This window comes from Anopheles aquasalis, chromosome 3 (assembly GCF_943734665.1).
Source record: "Anopheles aquasalis chromosome 3, idAnoAquaMG_Q_19, whole genome shotgun sequence".
Taxonomy (NCBI): domain Eukaryota; kingdom Metazoa; phylum Arthropoda; class Insecta; order Diptera; family Culicidae; genus Anopheles; species Anopheles aquasalis.
This window is the reverse complement of record NC_064878.1, coordinates 63,366,541-63,386,048: the sequence shown is the minus strand read 5'-3', so window position 1 is coordinate 63,386,048 and position 19,508 is coordinate 63,366,541. Positions and strand designations below refer to the sequence as shown.

The 19,508-nt window shown below is 49.9% G+C and overlaps 3 protein-coding genes across 3 annotated transcripts in view; 2 read left to right on the top strand and 1 right to left on the bottom strand.

Annotated features, from left to right (window-relative positions):
• LOC126576874 (uncharacterized) overlaps window positions 1-2,290 on the top strand; it is an 8,176-nt gene extending 5,886 nt beyond the window's left edge. Inside the window, exons 4-7 of the mRNA XM_050238176.1 lie at window positions 398-903; window positions 989-1,252; window positions 1,330-1,801; window positions 1,904-2,290. Coding sequence (XP_050094133.1) covers window positions 398-903; window positions 989-1,252; window positions 1,330-1,801; window positions 1,904-2,240 — 1,579 coding nt within the window. The 3' untranslated portion in view covers window positions 2,241-2,290. The remainder of the gene's footprint in view (window positions 1-397; window positions 904-988; window positions 1,253-1,329; window positions 1,802-1,903) is intronic.
• A 4,400-nt stretch (window positions 2,291-6,690) lies between these two features.
• On the top strand, window positions 6,691-9,430 carry LOC126574962 (uncharacterized). Its single transcript, XM_050235405.1, has 3 exons — window positions 6,691-6,864; window positions 7,646-8,689; window positions 8,801-9,430. The coding sequence occupies exons 2-3, from the start codon at window positions 7,648-7,650 to the stop codon at window positions 8,854-8,856; spliced, it is 1,098 nt and encodes a 365-aa protein (XP_050091362.1). The 5' UTR covers window positions 6,691-6,864; window positions 7,646-7,647; the 3' UTR covers window positions 8,857-9,430.
• A 7,353-nt stretch (window positions 9,431-16,783) lies between these two features.
• Window positions 16,784-17,200, bottom strand: LOC126577223 (uncharacterized). The gene has a single exon (XM_050238685.1). The coding sequence runs from the start codon at window positions 17,198-17,200 to the stop codon at window positions 16,784-16,786; it is 417 nt and encodes a 138-aa protein (XP_050094642.1).
• Window positions 17,201-19,508: the final 2,308 nt, after the last annotated feature.

Here is a 19,508-nt window from a genome sequence, read left to right as displayed (position 1 = left end):
CATATTTACGCTCTATTTCTATCTTTATTTCCTGCTCTTTTGCTGCCCTTTTTCCTGCGCTAACCACTTTACTTCACTTTAGCATCCAGCAGTCCAGTTGGAATGTAGATAGTCACTCCAAGCACCCAACCCAATCGCGCTCAGGATGATGCGATCTTCTTTCCCCGTTTCCTGCATCCTCACTTCTCCCGTTTCCCTGACACCTCTCCTGACTACCTTCATCACGCGCCCCTAGGTAACTTCATTCCTCACCTCCAACTCCGGTTACATGACTCCGGATCGATACGATCGTTCGAACCGATCCTCTGTAGACAGACGGCCCCATTTATGGTCGCGATCCGTACACACGAGCTAATGTATTTCTCTTTCTCATTGTCCCCCCACCCACAACGCGCAGTCCCGAGCATCGCGCCGGCACAACCGATGTGCTGAAGCTGCCCTTCTATGGTGGGGCCCGCGGTCAGATACTAGAGATCCGCAAGAACAGCGATGGTACGGTGGTGAGCAAGATTCTACGCGGTGACGATCTCGAGGAAGAGATGGAACTGAAGGTGCAGCAGGTAGCGGACGAAACGCCAACGACAAAGGCACCCCCGGTAGTGAAAGCAACCACGGCGTCGGTGCTCGACACAGACGAGAGCGAGTATCAAGGCAGTGAGGAAGACACGAAGTCATCATCGTCGTCCGGCGAGCAATCGTTCGGTGACTATCTGCTGCGTATTCAGAATGCGGCCGCATCGCTGGTGTCCCTGCAGGAAACGGTGAAGAAGACGGGCAAACTGTCACCGGACCAGAAAAAGGTGTACGCCGAGAACTTGGAGAAGTTGGGTGTGGCGGCGCAGAAGCTAGCGCACATCCAGCAGGCCGACGATGATCAGGATGCGATACGGTTCTTGTTCGATTGTAAGTATCTCGGTGACCTCGAGACCCCTCGAGAGCTAATGACCCTCTCTGGCTCCCTGTTTGAGTGGTTTAATGAGTCCATAAGTATCCGCCTTGACAGCGAGCTACGAGACGCCGGTCTCGTCTTCGTCGTCTGCATCTGCGTCACCAGCTTCGGAGAAGAAGAAAACGACGAGCAGCAGTTCCTCCAAGCTGACCTCGTTCCCGGGCTACAAGGGCAAGGACGATAAGGACAAGAAGAAGAAGGAAGAGGAGGAGAATGTGGGCGAAGATGGATCCGGTGGTGGTGACAGTGTGCAGGTGGAGACACAGGAGAAGGAATCCTCGATCGCCGAAGCGAAACCAGTCGGTGAGTAGTGGCGCCTACTGCGATCCAGCGAACTGTCATCCCGTAGGTTACTAATGTTCTGATCTGGTTCTCCGTAGGTCTGGCAATCGCTGGTGAAGGTGGTGTGGCCTCTTCGAAACCCGTCGCTACGGCTGTGGTCGGTGATGGTGGGCTAGCGGTTGCACGTCCTGTCGCTACGGCCATTGCGGGCATCAAACCGAGTGAACTTGGCTCCCTTGGGCTACCGATCTCCGTTAACAAGAAGGTCCTGAGCCGTGGAAAGTATGGGCTGATAACCAGCAGCGACGACGTGATGGGTGGTGGTCTTCTCGTCGGACCGGACTACGAAGCACGCGTTGCACCGAAGGAGATCGAAGCGGAAATCGACGACAACCGCCAGCAGCAGCAGCAGCAGCAGCAGCAGTTGATGGCCAACTTTGATACGGAGAAGTTCTTGGCCAACTTGCGGCTGAAAACGCAACCAACCACGTCCGGTGCGATCATTGCCAGTGTCCCTCAGACCTATGCAGCCTATCAACCGCAATCGTATCTACAGCAGCAGCAACAACAGCAAGTTCAGCAAGTGCAGCAACAGCAGCAGCAACAGTCAGCGATCCCGTACATGGCGAACTATGCTTCGCTGTACACTCCGACCATCATTCCGTACTACAGCTGGTCCCCGTCCTTCTATCAGTATCAACCGAATCCTTACAACTCGCCACTGGCCTACGCACAGCAGCTGGATGCCCTGACGCAGTCCCAGTACAATCCTTACTACCTCGCAGCGGCGACGGCCTCCGCGTACCAGCAACCATCGGTAGCTGCTGCTGCTGCGTACCAGCAACCATCGGCCGCAACCCAGAATCCCTTTCAGGCGTACGAGTATCCACAGCGGGCCGCACTCTATACCCCTGCACCCGTTCTCAGCCCTGCGGCCACTGCCTATTCGAACTTTAACAATTATCCATCCTTCAGCACCCCATCGCCATACCGGTTTTTCTACTATTAATCTGCTCGTCCACTATCCGGGCGCGTCGGTCGGTGAGGATCTCCTCCTGAGCGTCTCCTCCAATGGATGATCGACCGGATGGGACGGAATGGAACGGAACGGGACGGGACGGGAGCAGGCGCCGAAGTACACAGACTGAACGGTGATTCCGGGTGATCCGGGTGGTCTAAACGATCTAGGATGTAGGCATAGGATTGTATCGTGAACTGATATTTTGTAGGTTTTCTGATTAGCTCTGCATCACACAAAGGCACTCGAACGCAGCTAATCCTAAAACGTACGAGACTGAGAGACGAAGGGAGGGTTTAGTGCGAATAAGGTAACGTAATGTAACGGCCTGGGGTGCGACCCTGGGCGTGTTGTCCGGTGGCCAAATGCGAGATCGAAATCGCTCGGTACGGGCTCGGTTAAGTGCATTTCTCTTGCTGTAAGAAACGATTAATAAAAAAAAAACAACGAAGGAATAGCTTCCAGATAGTGATGTAGTTTGATAATACAGATTGAAGCGTTTTGTTTGTGTTTCATTGCTGGATTTAGTGCGCTGGAAAGAACATTGATATCAAATCGGGATGCAATTCACACTGAAATAGAAAAAAAACAGCGAAATGCGTATGAAGAAAGAATTGCTTTGTTCAAATTACACCGCTCTGGTTCACAAAGTATGTGATAAACGATTTAGAACGATCGTATCTCTTTGGTGCTGCCTACTCTTGTTCGCACCACGCGAAACGTATGTTTTCATTTAGTTTGCTAGCTATTATAGCATTTGTTATGCATTTAACGACCCTTCGTACAACTATTCATGAAATATTTGTTTATTTAACTTCAACAGAAGAGTTATTTTGACAGAGTTTTGCAGTAAACTCAAAATTATGCTAGAAAGCATAGAAACCGTTGAGTTTGAATAGAAGCATATTGCAGCCATCCAGGGGATTTTAGGCGAGGCACGTGGCGTGAAAAAAACTCAAGAAATTTGAATCTTTGGAAAGGATTTATTCAATACTTCGAATAGAAACATTATTAAACTAATTAATAAATATGCTGAAACAGGCTTGCATCACTATTTAGTGTCACTAACAACAGGCCACACTTAATGATTGCCGGTTCTATTTAGAGTATCGCTTCTGTAACTGTTGCGAATTTCTGCAAGGATACGTGGAGTATCCCTGAAAAATAGAGACACCATAGTGCACTCAGCATTAACCACAACTTTCAATATAGGCAAAACAATCATCCATAAAACCAACAACAACCGCAATTGCAATCAATCTTCCCCTCTTAACGAGCGCCATAAAAGAATATTCTTTCGCTTTACGAAGACAATCACCGACCGATGGCATCGTTCCAGAAGTGCATTTCTGAACCTGAAGAAGGTTCTGCTCAGGATCAATTAACAGGATCCCACCATCTAATTGCTCAATCTCGCCTCAATAGGAACCGAGTGACCCCCCCACTGGCAGGCTATAAAAAGTTACCACCCATCGTACAAACTATCTTAAAATGCAGCGCCAACCGCACAGCATTAACACGAACTGATTCGCCATCCAACCCGTGAGTGGGATGGGGCTCGCCGAGCGGGCGTGCGTGCTCCATACTCCGGCCACCGGTGGCCAGCAGGGTAACTCCTTGTCAGCATGCAGCGCATGGAAGTTCACGCAACATAAAAGTGCCGGCTCCGCACCAGCAGCCCCTTGCCACGTACCACTAATACTGGTTTTACGGTGAGTGCAGTTGCAGTTTATGATTCGGTACCACACTACCACCTGTCCTCCTTCAACTCTCCTTTAGTGCACTTTTATTGAGGGACATAAGGCTGTAGGTGCCGCATCATCGCCATCGGCATTTGTTTTTGCGCTTTTGTTTGTGCCGTGTACTTGTTTACCGTTCCCGTTCCGTGCCGAGATCGCAGGAGGAGAAGAGTGACGCAGGAGACTCTGGCACAGCTGATGGCTGAGGATCGGGTGTGGCCTTAAGACGGGGTTCGGCATTCGGGGACAGTAACCTTGGTGGTGCTCGCACGACTATTGACCATTTTATGAGCCGTCGATGGCGTCGTCATCCCTTGGACGTGAACTGTGAACAGTTGCCACCTGGTTTGCACTGCACTGGTTGCTGGTTGCACGGCTTGATGCAGCTCTTGTCGCGTTCAGTTTTGAAATAGTATGCAAATGAAGCAAATCAAAGGATGGGTGATCGGTGATGGGTGTTGCGCCCTGCCGTGCCGTGCCGTCCGGTTTGGATTGTTTTTCATTATCAAGCCCGAGACCGAGTAAACTCGTTTTCTTCGTGCCATGTCACACGCATTTAATGTGCATTCTTAAGGGCAATGTTGATTGCTGACATCTTCTAGGCTTTAGTTTGCCTCTTGAGTACTTCGAGTACGTGCATTCCTATTGCTGCTATTCAGGATTCTTACAGAGACACCTTAATTATGGGCATCGTAAAATGTAGACATAATGGAGGCTGGGATTGTTTGGAAAATCAAACCAACCAATACCAATCAAGGAAAAAACACTCATTAACACAGTCTAATGATTGTACAGCATTGCAGAGATTAGATGTCACTACCAAGAATAAACAGTTATAATATCAGGTTCTCCTAGATTCAGTTAAACGGATGGTTACTTAAATACCAAACAGTTCGGAAGACATTTTTGAAGCTTCTCGAAGGAATACTGATGTAATTTGATCAACAATTTGACGTCAATTAAATTAACTAACTGTCTGTAAACTAATAATGAAAACACAATTCGATTGACGCTAAAAAAAATGGACAATAAAATTGCGAAATTCCAATAATTGTAACTAGACTTATCTTAAAAAAAATTTCTATCATTTCTCATACTTGAATTGTCTTACTGTACCAAGTAAATAGTGTAGTACTGTGTAAGCTAAGAAGGTAAGATTGAACAGATCTCTTCTTCTTACGCATTATTAATTCAGTCAGTAGTATTAATGGTGGTTCCCTTTTTTGCAAAGCAGATCAATTCTGACCATTTCCAAGGCCAGCATCGCATTGAATCGCGGTGTGAAAACATTATTTCCAGCTTGCAAAACATGCGGCTGCAAGAAAAATAGCTTTTTGCTGGCCTTTTCCCTTGGCGTGTTCCTGTTCCGTGGCTATAAAATGGTAGGAACGTGTTTACAGCCAGTTTCGTCCGCCTGCCAGCAACACATCCTAGAGTCCAGGGGGCTCGCTGGAAAGAACGAAACTAGTTCCATGAAAAGAACAACTCCACCGATGCTCGTCTATGCAAGTATCTCTCGTGTGGAGCGCATCGCAAGAAGAAAATGATAACAACAAGCCCCTCTAGTGGTCGCAAAAGGATCAATCAGGAACGGCAAACTTGGTAACTTGGTGCCGCCCGGTTCAAAACCGGTCCAGATGGAAATCGCCAATCGATCGAATCGATAAGCATAAACAGCTGCAACGTACAGGGAGGTGTGCAGGCGGGGAACATTACTACTCTGCACCTCCCTGGCATCGTCTCGTCGTTGACCTTAGCTATTGCTGGACCTACCCTTGACAATTTCGTTCGCTTTTCAACAAATTAATAATGCAATCGTGCATCGAGCACCATTTCTACCGTTAGCAGATGCTACTTCCCGTTTTTCCGCGCATAAATTTGATCATAAAAGATGCAACATAAAAATCGAATCGGATTGTAGGAATCCGATCCATCCGGGACAGTGATCGAGCACCACTTCTAATGAGATGCAGCGGCTCGCAGCATCGGATTTATGGCGTGTTTTAGCTGAAAAATAAGCAACGGCTGCAATGTTGCCATTACGGAGCATCGTGCGCGAACGTCCAAACCATCTCCTAGCGAACGGGGAATGAAAAATTGTAACAACAGCCGCTGCAGCACTGCAGCGGGGCGAGCCTCGCGTTTGTTTTGTTCGGAGCGTCTTTTCCTTCAGTTTTCCGCCGGCCACACGACGCCTCGCGGTCACTAGCTTGTTATGCGGTTTCTACTTCTTTCTTTCTTTCCATTTTTTTCCATTCCCCTTTCCCGTTCTTGTGCAGCTTGCCTCTAACTCGTTCTGCCATTCCCCGCGGGGGGGGGGGGGGGGAGATCCGGGGCGTAGGATGACCGGGAACCAGCAGCATCCATTTATTGGTTCTAGATTGTTGGTCGCAGCAATCCAAGCAACCACTAGCACCACACACATACACACGAGCGCTGTCACTCAGGTACAGTGAACGTAGCGAAAGATCTAGTTGGCACGGAGGGCCAGGCGGTCTGCAAATGCACCATCAGTGCACGGTGCAGCAGAGTGCAGCGAATCTATGAAAAAGGAAGAGAGCGAGAGAGGAGATGGTGGGAGCCACCATGACAAAAAGCCCACCCCCAAGAGGAGGTGGGAGGAAATTGGCTAGGCAGGGGAAGGGGCAAGCTTATAAAGGGCGTTCTCGGCCGGACAGCCAGTGCAGTCAGTGTCAGCTAGGCTCCGGTGTCTAGTCGATCCTTCGCCGTTCCGCGCAGCGTAGCACCAGCAACAGTTCGCAGAATCAGTGGAAGAAGTGTCCTCCCGTAGTGCCACACACAGACATTCCTTCTAGGATTCCAGAAAGTTTTGCTGAGAACCAGAGAGAGCGAGAGAGAGAGACCTCAAGTTCAAGGTGAGTCTCGTGGGGCCTTTGAACGGGGTGAACGAAATTTAATTAAAATCGATTCCAATTGGCAACCCCAACACCTCCTGTGGTTGACCTTTTTTGGATCTTTTTTCAATTGGTGTTTGGCACACGAATTGGGCGCCCCCCTTTTTGGCCAATTGCCAGTCGGATGGCATTTTTTATTGGAAAGACGAAAAACCACAAAAGACAAACCGACGTGAGATTGTTTTGGAAGGTTTTTTTTGGGGGGAAATAGAATCTAATTCGAAAGAGCCAGATGTGTTTGGTATCTTTTTCCTTGTCAAGCACCACGCTTTCGAGCAAAAAATTGGCATAAAATTAGTTGCAGAATGTAAAGGCTCGTAGAGGAAAGTAGCGCTAAAAAGCGCCTCTCGATCTCTTCTATGCTGCTTCCCCATCGCCTCACCCGAGTTGGAAAGCATAATCACCCAAGGGAATCGAACCGTTGCGCGATCGCTGCTGCCCTTCACCATGGTGGACACCCTGGTGTGCACCGTTCTTGACCTTACCCACGCGATGCAGTCCTCGCTCACGCTGCTCCCTGCTGGCCGCAGACCTCATTCGCGACCAAACCGGACCGGTTCTTCGCGGATCTCATCAAGTTCAATAACACTCTCGCAGCCTGTGAACCAGTTCTGCATCATGCGCCGCGACCTCTTCCTTCCTTTGTCTTTGCCTTCTTTCTTTCCTCTTTTTATTCTGCATTGGCTTACTCGACTTGTTCGTGTCTATTTCTTCTTCTTCAATCCCACCCCGGGGGTTACAGAGATGGGTCACCTTAGTACCGTTGTCGTAGCGCTGTTGGTGGCGCTGAGCGTAAGCTGCTGGGCGGCACCGACGGCAACGATCATCCAGCCGGCGGCCACCCATCAGTACTACCTGATCCAACCGCAACCGGCCACGCTCAAGATTCAACCGAGCCTCATCCAACCGATCCAGCAGCTGAAGCTGGAACCGAAACAGTACGTCTACTACTATCCCTCGTTGCCGCTCGCTACCACGACCACCACCACGCACCAGTACACGGAGCCGGGCAAACCGATTCGACTGATCACGCTGAAGCAGGAGGAGGGCGGTAATGGTGGCAACTGGTGGTCGTCGGTCTTTGGTTTCTTCCAACCACCCACCACCGAGATGCCGGCCGGTGAGAGCGAAACGACGGAAGCACCGGCAGCGGCGGCCGCATCCCAGAGTGCCCCGGAGAAGAAGCTCATGTTTATGGCCCCACCGAGTGAGAAGGCGTCCGCAGAGACACCGGCCTCGACCAGTGGACTCCCCCAGCGTTACTACATTCTCAGTGGAACGCCCCAGTTTTATGGGAACTTTGATGCGCTCCAGAATCCGTTGAGTCCGATCTTCAGTCTGCAGCCACTGCAGGCCATCCATGCCCGGGGTGCCAACGGGGCCGATATTCAGGCGGAAGATGAGCAGTTGCCACGCTTCCAGGCGCAGATTGTGTCATCGCTTGCACCGATCGCACCCGTACCGGCCGCCGTACCGGCTCAGCTCAAGAACGATCTGCTCGAATCGCACCAGGACAAGGAACAGACGATCGATCGTGCTTGGGGTCGTTCGCTTGATGATGAGCAGCTGCCAGCACCGGAACAGCAGCAGCAGCAGCAGCAGCAGCAGCAGCAGCAGCAGATTGTGATGATGCTGGAAGAGGAACCGGTGATCGTGCAGGGACGCTCGAAGGAACCGGAAGAGGAGCAACAGCAGCAGATCGTGGCCGATGAGGAGGTGCCAGAGTCGCAGCAACCGCAGCAGCGCAGCGTCAACGATCCGGCCATCGCCGCCGTCAAACCCTCCGGTATAGCACTGGCCGGACGTGGCGGTGTGGCCGCTTCGGCCCCCACCGGCACGGCCATCGTCGGTAAGAATGGTCTAGCGTTGGCTTCACCGTCGGCCACTTCCGTTGCAGGTAACTTCTTCGACGAGGAAGACGACGAGGAGAAGAAGAAGAATAAGACGATGTAAAGCCGATCGATGCTGGCACCCGATGGCCGGATGATGATCGACTTGCCCCACGCACCGCTTTCTTCCCGGAGGGGCGACCTTAACGAATCAGGATATTTCTGGTATACGAACAAACAAAGGCGGAGGATCGGAGGGATCGAGAGACAACATGGAAATGGATGGAATGGCAGGAGGAGAAGAGAGACAGAGTGGGAAAGAGGCGAGAGAAGGATTTCAAATCACAGGAACCAATAAGTCCACGATACTCGATCGAGTTGATTAGCGTAATCATCTCTTAGGTTTTAGGTGTCTCTATATAAATACACATACACACCAACGCACACACAACAAAATACGCACACTCGTACACATTGTGTCTGTGCAAACGGACTGAAGCATAGCCCACCTTATCACCGCACGCGAGTTCGCTGGATCTCGCTCTCGACTCTCAACCTCAACCTGTGTCTCGTCATCATTCATTCCAATCCATTCGAATTCAATTCCCTGCACTCTGCATTCACTCATAAGCACTCCTTATCATGCTCATCATCATCATCAACATCATCAACATCATCATGCTCATAATAAAACAAGACGCGAATAAAGAAGAATGATTCGGAAACACTCTCCTCGATAGTCCATGGGTTCGCTCGGTATTCTTTCGCTCGTTTTTATTCCAATTTATTATCTTCCAGCACACACGCGCACACACTCGCAGACACAAACAAAAAGGCAGACAGATTGACAGGGAGAGAGAGAGAGAGAGAGAGAGAGAGAGAGAGATTGTCGTCCTAGGTCCTAGAAGCGCTTGACAAAGTTAAACTCAACCGGATGCTTTGAGTGGCTGATGACGACGAGCTGCAGTTCGGCGGCATCGTAGAGCACGAATTTGGGATAGTTGCTGACGATACTGTCGTAGACGAAGGCGATCCCGGTCAGCAGGTCGGCGATGATGTACGGATCGATTCTGCGGTAGCTCTGCAGACTTCTCGCTCCAGTCGCGTCATCCTGTAGCGTATCGTTGGCGGACGCAATCCGTCTCAACACGTTCTGGCGCACATCCTCGACGGTCAGCGTTTCGGCCAACGCCGTACTAGTCATCACTGTCACCAGCAACAGAAGCAGCAGCGACATTAACGGTACCATGCGAGAGCTCAACTGTGGGTGCGCCATCGGTCGATTTATTTCACTGACTTGGTCGGGAGATTGGATCCGTTTAGATTTCGATGCGCTTCTGGCGATCGCCGCAATGACACTGCCGGGAATGATGCGCTTCCCGGAGACTTTTGGTCATGGCAAACCTTCCCCTTTCGCGTGTTCGGCAACTCACATCCCCACTCTTGGGTCGAGCCGAAAACGGAATCACGCGATCGTCGGTGAAAGCGATGCGAAATCGGCTTTCACCGTTAATCGAATTCGGCATCGTCCGGGTTTTGCGAGCTATCCTTTCGCACGATCGTACACCGAACCGGAAGGATAAGTATGATCTTGCGGGCGAGCTCACGATCAGAACGGACTTTGCGATCGCGTTGAACACATCGAACGAACGGACGCATCAGGATGAGGACGATCGTAGCGATTGGAGCGTTGTTGGTGCTTGTGTTAGCGATCACTGTTGGCGGTAGCCCATCCTGGAAGTCCACGGGCAAGTCTGGAAACGCGGCAGGATACTTTAGAGCAGATGGCAACAATGAGGGAGGCAACAACGGAGGAAGCAACAACGCTGAAGGTAACAACGCTGAAGGTAACAACGCTGCAAGCAACAATGCTGGAGGCAAAAGCTGTGGCAGTGGAAATGGTGAATACAACGGATGCCATGGCAACCGTGGTGATGATGATGATGACTTCGACAACGGTGAAATGATGGACGATGTGGAGCTGTTCTTCAAAATACGCAACAAGCTGGTCGAGGTGGCCACCAATGCGATCGCTTTCAGCCAGTTGGCATCCCTTAATTCGTTCAACGATGAGGCGTTCGAATATGATTACAAACCACCGGGCAAGCTGAGGTTGTATGTGCGTGAGGTGGAACAGGAACCAGCCCACCGACCGTTCAGCTCGCATCGCTATCCGGCACCGACGTATGGAGGATCTTATGGCGGTTACCGTCCTACCGCCCACAACAAACCGTCCTATGGAAGTTTTTCGACCGAAGAATGAATCATGTCATGAATAAAGGATATCTAACGTGCACTGAGTTGAATTTCGTTGTCTTTTCTTGCGAAATCGGGTATCTGGGGCTGTAGATAATGTAGAACTCGTGCGAGTTGGTTAGCAGGATGGTAATAGAGTCTCCAGCAGAATTCTGATCCAGGTCGTAAAGCAATGAAAAATAACGGTTGGAAAACTCGTCGTATTTTATTTCACTTGCGTCCTTTTTACGGAGCAACTGAAAATGGTGCAATCCAAGCAACTTCTGGTCCAGATGTCCGAATAAATTTCTCCCGATATGGTGCCTACCAAATGAGCCGGAGTAATAAAACATTTCCTAAAATTCATCAAAGTAACAGCCGACATATTGAAGCCAGATTGATGCCAGATTGATGTCTGTCGTGTGCAGCAATATAATAAAGTGGATACATTTGGATTTTTTTTACCTACGGTGATATTACCGTTAAACGTGGTCACCAGAGAAATTTTAGCGATTTTCTTTTCATAACTCTCCCTATATATAGCCAAACTGCTCTTTGAAACAAATCAATACGTTTCTGCGACTGTTTATCACGATGAAAGGTCCAGAAAAAGAACTTACTTTCCAAGAATGTGATGATAAACTCCGTATCGAAAAGAGAACATGGAATTTGGTGAAAGCGTACTTCAAGCGTAATTAGGCCAAGCGGTGAACAACTAAGATTCAATTGCTTCTTTTACAGCACCAGCTTTGACCATTTCGGAACAGTCTACGGTGTTTGATGCATACAAAACGAGAGAGGGTATTTGCATTATAGGATCGTTTTATTGTGTCAAAGTACTCCGCCGAAAGCAACTCAATCCAGCACGTACGGCGACACCCGCTTGTTGGCAAACTTCTGGATCGTCTCGAAGGCCGCCCGGAAAGCGTGATCACCGCTACCCGGCTTGTAGCCACCCGTTTTCCAATGCTTCTGGTATGAGCCATGCTCGATGTCGTTGTCGTAGAATAGATCGATGCTCTTGTAGCCGGCCGGATAGCTGTTCCACGTGGCTCGAATCGTCTTGATGCGCTCCAAAGCCACCGAGTACTGCGTGATCATCGCGTCGGACACGTGGATCAGAAACTGCAGCACCATCTCCGTACCTTCCGGTAGCCACGCCACTCTGTTCGGAATGTCCACCTTCTCCGGCCTGTCTCCGTGATGCGATCCATGCCCGGCACACTGTGTGCCCTCCAGGAGGACGAGCGTGATAATCGCGAATCCGTAATAGAGCTTGCACGTCTGCATCTTCTCGCGAGCAGCAATCGAATGTTGTTCTGGACCGTTGCGGATCCCCGTTTTGTTGCCGATCCACGAGAGAACTTTCACCGGACATCGCGAACCGATCGCGTGAAATGGGGAGCAAGACGAGAGGGGGGCAGGGAGTCATTTCGCGTTCGGCCCCCTTTTCGGATTGCAACGGATCAAGCATTCGAGTGAAGTGAAGCTATGAGTTCAAGTGCTTTTTATTATCAAACGGTACGGATGTTATTGTAGTTGTTGTTGTGCGCCATTTCCTTATCAGTAGTAGTAGCCGATATACTTCTTTTTACCCTTACGGTTGTGCTTTTCGACGTCCTTGACGAACGCGTTCGATTCGAACTGCAGCTCATTGAACACCCGGAGCACCTCTTTCGACTTCCTGTAAAGCTCCTTGACCAGCGGCAGCGTCTTGTGGGTCACCGGCTCCAGGGACGATTCGTGGTCGCGCAGATCAAAGTCCCGCAGCTCTTCCATCGACGCCAGATTCGGGTTGGCCAGATCGCCCAGGATCGTTCTGGCAAAGATCGGGATGTCGCGAAGGATGGGCTCCGGTTCTTCGTTCAATTCAGCGCCAGCATCCTCAGCCAGCTCTTCCTCCTTGGGGGTCTGCACCTCCTCCTTCACCACTGGCTTGGCTGTGGTTGGCGTCGGCGGTTCGATCACGGCCTGGCGCGCATTAGCCGAGTTCGAGGACACACCAAATGCGGGCGACAATTTCTTCGATTCGATCTTACCCCAGAAGCTATCGACCAGCTTGGGAGTGGCACACACCAGGGCCGCCCATGCCATGCAGAGCGTCACCACGAACAGTGCACGAGTGCAACGCATCGTTCAGCAAAGTCGAACGATTTTTTGTTTTACCAAAGGAAGGGAATTAAGGAGGACACGAACGACCGAACAGATCGGAGTGGAATGAAGTGCAGCTACGCCAAAATGCTGCTTATATGCGCCGACGATTCGGGATTGGAAGACAGGAGACAGGGAGCACCCTCACTCCAACGAACAGCCATTCCTTTCCCCTCCCCCGGGGGCATCCACGGGGACTGCTGCATGTGATATCAAAGTGCTTGTGCACTCTCCTTCCCAGATTTTTTTACAACTAATAATTCAGAAACGTACGCAGAATGATTATGCAGTCTACAAATCGATTGGGTTCATTTTATTCAGCAGCTTTTGCAAAATGATCGTGGTCTAAGTCGGGACGAATGTTATGATAGTACTTGACCGGTCCGTACGCCGGGCTAACCTCCTGCAGCATTGTGTGCAGTTCGTAGAGGAAAAAGTTCAGATAGACGACGTCCTTAAAGTTGTCAAACAGCTTGACTACCTTATCCATGCGATCGTCTATGGTTTGCGCTCCGGCAATTTGTGTACCGATGAACAAACAGAGAACCGTCAGTAGCAACACAGCACTACGATGCATCTCGATGATGATCGGGTTTTCTTGTTCTGCTGGAATCTCTGTTCTGAAATTGTGAAACCGGGAGGGGACGAAGAGAAAATGTAGGAAGGAGGACGCAAAAGAAATAAAAGACGGGGGAGCAGGCCACGTACCACTTGGAAACGTCTGCGTCTTCGGTGCTTCGGTCGCGTTGTTCGATTGGGATCGGTCGAAAGGAAGCTTTCTCGCGCTGCTCGTGATTGTTCGGCCCAGACTAACCGCTCACCGGTGAGTGTGTTCTGTTTTAATGCACGCGAGTCGGTGGACAGGGTTGGGATGGTGAAAGTCGTGCCGATATTCTGCGGAATGGCTCACAAGCGACTGCAGCTGACACCAACCAGTGGAGTCAATTTTCCCCTGCGAAAGATATTTTCGGGAATCCGAATCGCAACCGAACAGAACAAGTGACCGAAGAGATGTGATGCGTGTTGATGGAATTGAAGACTGAATCGAGACGAGAATCCTCATTCAAAATTTATAAAGTTTATAAGTAGCTTCGACCAGAAAATTAAATCCAGTCGCAAGTATCACAATTTGATTGGCTTTTTATTACCTTCTGCAATGAATCGAGTAATGGTTTGGCTCTAAGTCTGTTCATGTGCACTAAAGCACCAATTATGACCGATCATGATCATGGTTATTGGATGTTGGTTGATAGAAGTGAATTGACCTTAAAGTCCTTCATGTCCTTAAAGTTGTTCCAGACCCCGATCCATTCGATCGTCGTTCGAGAGGTTCCTTCAACAGTAATTGCTCCGTCGATCATAGGAACTTTTGTGAGGATCGTTTGGGAGCGAGAGAGATAACGACGCTCTATTTATTCCTTTCATTACAATTGACAGAAGGCAGAGGATTGAATTTAACATGTTTGTAGACATTATCTATCGATCCACAAATCTGTAAATTGCACTGCATTAAGAAATGCGCTAGCTTCACTTAGTATTGCAATGGAGTTGCTGATCCATGATCGCAGTAAAAGTGTTGAGAGTGACGGTTTGCGATGCTCAGGGCCCATAGATTGGCCGTCAACTCCCCGCTATATAACATTATACTGCCAAAGATCCGGTGTTCATTCCCGATTCACCATTTCCACCAACCACACCAGCGGTAAGGCGAGCGAAGCAGTTCGGCCGGGAGCAGAACGCTACACAAACCCGGCGCATATAAAGCGACGGCATCTTGGCATCCTAACCATATCATTCATCCCCGAGCCAGTCGGCACAGGTCGCGAAAACAGCAGCTTCTAGCATCCTTTCCATTGTCGATCGTCGTTGTCCACGAGAACTCACCACACTTCACCAGAAAATCAACAGCGATGGTCCGTACCGTTGGAGCGCTCGTTGTGCTGGTCGCGATCGCTGCCCTCGTCCCTGTTGACCCGACGGCAGCGGCCACCGTCGAATCGCTGGACGCGAAGGGAATCGGTCAGCTGAAGCACGGCGAAGTGCACTTTCCCCAACGGCCCCCACCTCGCGCGCGATTGGAAAAGAAGCTGGACTACTGTGAACGTGTGCTGGCCGAACTCGAGATGCAGCTGCCCCGAAAATCGCTGTTCCGCTGGCACTTTGCCGATCGGGCTCGTCTGTCGTCGGGTTTCGAGAAGGAGTTCAAGTTCGCGTACGAGTCCAACCCGTACCAGCACTTGGGCCACTGAAGATCTCCTACCTTTCACCACCATTCTACACTCGACGTTACAATCTGAAAGTAAATAAAGAGGGAGTTCGTCCCAAGTAAAACCTAAACTGACTTATCGCACTGATCGATCGTCGGGATCGGGAATCCTTCGACACAATCGTGCATCCCCACTCCACGCAAAGTGATCGTTTCGTGCTTTCTTCGGGGAGAAAGTCGTTCGTTTCCCTCCCTTTTCCCCGTGCGCAGGATGACCGGCGACCGGGAAAGGTTTTATTCTGTGCTCAAACGATCGTTGGAAGGCATAAGTTCTTGAACCATCGTACCGTCAGCACGCTTCGAACAGCGAACCAAGGAATCGAGAGTAAAGATGCGTAATTTCGTTGCCGTACTGGTGGTGGTGGTGGTGGTGATGGTCGCTGCTGTGACCGTCGGGAGTGCCGGCCAAATCCCGAAGGAGGTGGACAGCCGGCTGGAGGAGCTGAACAAATGGTTCGACGCACGCATACCGATTTACAAGAAGGCGAACTATCTGCTGAAGAAGCTGGGCAGGGAAGTGGGCAAACTGTCCGATCTGCACGGTGGCATCAAGTTCTACTATCGCGAGTACTCGGACCTGCAGTACTATAGCCATCACGGGCATGAGGAGGACCTCATGTCGTTGAAGGATGGAGCCAACTACGGACCAAAACTGCGCGTCATCAAGATCAACGGTACCGCTGTGGACACGAAGCCGGTCGAGGAGCTCGTCCAGAAGGCGCTGCAGAACCGTGACGTGAAGCGGATTCTGCTCCTGGCACCGGAAATTAAGTCGGCGGTTAGATCGATCATGAAGCACTAGCCACGATCGTACGGAACGGGATGAATTGGTATTTTATTGAAATAAAAAAAAAACTTGAAGGTTAACACGTTGTTTGGAATGTGTCGTTTTTCATGGGTTGCTATGAATTTTTCTTTGCCTTTCCTTGTCTTCGACCGCATTCGAAGCGAGGACCTTTTACGAACGAGTGGTCCAATCACTGATCGATTCTGTGACGCCTTGATGCGCTTCAGAAAATTATTATAAATTATTATAAATAGAACGTTTCCGGAAAAATGGCATGCAAGGTTCGGTAAAGGTCCTTGGTTTACTTAGAAAACACAGATCACGGATGATTTCATACACTTCGATCGAAGCTAAAGTTAAAAGGGGTAGTGCTCGTTTTTAATCGTCCTCTTTATTCTCCAATTCCTTTTACACACTTTTTACACACTTTTTACTTTTTTTTTTTCACCAATACTTTTTACACAGTACATTATTTCACTTCAGAAAGCTTTCTGTTCGTTCCAAAACACCGCGTGACGAGATCGCATTCGGATGAGCCAGCCCGAAAGGAAAAAAGGGGTTTCGCTTAGATGATTATGCTCCAACGTTCTCCGCTCCAAACCAATGTTCCATTTATTCAAAGATCACGATAAACTTGTTGTTCGCGTTACGTACGAAGCGCGTATAGTTTCTCAACAGATAGACGGCTGAGTAGGCGATGTCGACCGACAGGTCCATAAACTCTTCACTGTTTTCCTCCAGCAGGTCCATGTTGTTATGGGGCCTAAAGGTTCTGGTTCCGTCACTTGACACATGGCGGCCCTGGACCGGCGATTCGTGCTTCTGCGCCAAACGTTTTGCGATCTCAAACAGCTCCGAGCTCGGAGAGACCGGTGCCAGCGATTCGACTTGCGAGTCCTCCTGCAGGATGTCCAAACTATCGTGCAGCCGCTCGACGAGAGGCAGCTTCGCATCGAAGCAACCGCCCGATCGCAGCACGGCCAGCAGAACCAGCAGCGTGGAGCAGAGGGTAAGAACGGACGACTTCATGATTATAATGCTACAACCGATAGAGAGACAGAGAGAGAGAGAGAGAGAGACAAAGAGAGAGAGAGAGAGAGAGAGAGAGAGAGAGAGAGAGAGAGAGAGGGTGATCAAGTGGCGAAAGGTGACGTCACAGTGGGCGCGCGATGGAGGCGCCAAACAAACCTCGGCTGAAGGCACGTGTATGTTGCAGTGAGAGTGGATGAAGAAAGAATGAAAGGTGTTCGTATCCGTGTCGTCGGCTTTATGCTTTATGCCGGGTGCTCGGCCGGAGAAAGCACGATCGCGATCGCTCGTGTTCGGATGGTTGCGTTCGGTTTTCTCCTTCGACACACCGCGGACGATCACGAACAACAATTGGTCCCTCATTCTGTTGTTGTAATCACTTTCGCACACAACGCTCAAGTGTTTGCGGGTTTGTTTTATCGATCGAGTTATGGTAAGCAATCCGCCAGAATTTGTTCTGTGTTCATTTACATAATACACTGTTCTGTGTTCTATTGTTTCTATTACTTTACACGTACAGGAGTTAGTGGTGAGAACGCTGTATCAGATAACACTCTGTGTCTTACTAGCGGTCTTTGTGCTCGGTGACAGCGAAAACATGCTCGAGGAGTTAAAGACCCAGAGTGTCGAAAGGATGCAACAGGACAACGTTACCCCAAGAACCTCCACCATCACCATCGGCATCTCAAACACCACATTGACCAGTTTTAGTAGCAGTAACAGTAATAAAACCATTAGTAGTAGTACTCGTAGCAGTAGCAGTAGCAGTAGTAACAGCAATACGCTCTCGACAACCAAAGCTACAAACTTTGCGAACCATCAAAGCACCAAATCGACCAGTACCGAGCGGTCGATCGAGCCTGGAAGTGATATCGCGCGGAACATTGCACCAGGTGTAACCAGCGCGACCTCCACCACGGTCAAGCCATCTCCCAAGCGGCAAATCAGTCTGGCCGAGTTTCAGAAGCTGGTGGCAAAGGTCAACGATGAGATCCAGTTGTTACGCAATCAATCGAACAATCTCTCGCGTACCTACGACGATCTTGTGCAACGCTACAACAAGCGCATTTCCCAGATGTCAATCCAGGTGGATGATAGCACTCCGGGTACCACACCGGGTCAAATCATCACCACAACGGTCGTGCCAGCTATGCCGCTGGCGGACAATCAACATCCTCCGCTGATGGCTGACGACGATCACCAGCAGCCCAGCTACTTGACGAAAATCTACGGCAACAATTACTACAACTACATCCACTACTACATGTATCCGCCCAACGAAGATCATATGAACCTGGCGGCTGCTCAACAGGGACGAATGAGGGAAGGGAGCATCGATCATCAGCCAACGCCGGTTGGAAGACACCCGGAACCGGACAATGAGCAGGACCAACGGTACGATTCAGCGGATTCATCCGATAACTGGCAGCCAGGCTCCTTCCATCCTCGGAATCCGGCAAGCTTAAGCGAACCAGATATACCACCATCCGGAGCGACACTCCCCCCGGTGCAACCTTCTCCCCAGCCACTGGACGAGTTCCTGGCGCGCCACAAGATCACGCTTGATCCTGTGGTGCTAGCAACGAGTCCACCGATCCCGGTAACCACGACACCGATTCCGCTGGAGAAGGTGCTCACGGTCGAACATCCACCGTACCTGGTGTTAACCATTCCGACCACCGCCAAACCCGTGCCCGGTAACCCTCGCAATGGTTGGGATGGGTTCGACTTCCAGTTTGTGCGGAAAGCGATCGAAAGCAAGAAACGCGCCGAAGCGGGTGGCGTGACGGAAGTGTTCGAGTGATGGGCGAGTGGTTTGGTGCTGGCACACGTCTTAATAATAAGCTGTTGAAATCTGCATTTTGGTTTACGATTACTACTGATGATGACAGCAGCGTTCAACCTGGGGATCGGTTATCGCATTCCAGCATAAAATTCTATTTAAAAACGGTTGCGACAATGAAACTGAAACGGGAATCTAATATCGATCTGCTATCTCGAAGTTAAAGAAAGCTTTATTGTGATAAGATATTTTAAAAAAGAAAACTAGCAATTTCATTCAACTTTGTACAATAGTTTCATTTATTGATTTTATAAAGTGAGTTTTCGATAAAACGTTATTTGAGCCGTTCTTTAGCACCTTTGAATTCCCTTTGGGTGGACCTTTTGGGTCCTCTTTTGTTCCTTCTGTTCGTGAACGATGTCGTGAATGTGCTATCTGATAAGTGTTTTTCATTATAAGCAGTCAACGACAAGTTATCTGTGCTTGTAGATAACATTTATGATTGCGTCCGTCTGACGTGATGCC

Bases quoted from the DNA above. Each gene is read 5' to 3' on its own strand.
- LOC126574962 (XM_050235405.1), top strand. From the start codon at position 7,648: ATGGGTCACCTTAGTACCGTTGTCGTAGCGCTGTTGGTGGCGCTGAGC. The intron at 8,690-8,800 runs GTATAGCACTGG...CTTCCGTTGCAG, and splicing joins CGCCGCCGTCAAACCCTCCG to GTAACTTCTTCGACGAGGAA.
- LOC126577223 (XM_050238685.1), bottom strand. From the start codon at position 17,200: ATGAAGTCGTCCGTTCTTACCCTCTGCTCCACGCTGCTGGTTCTGCTG.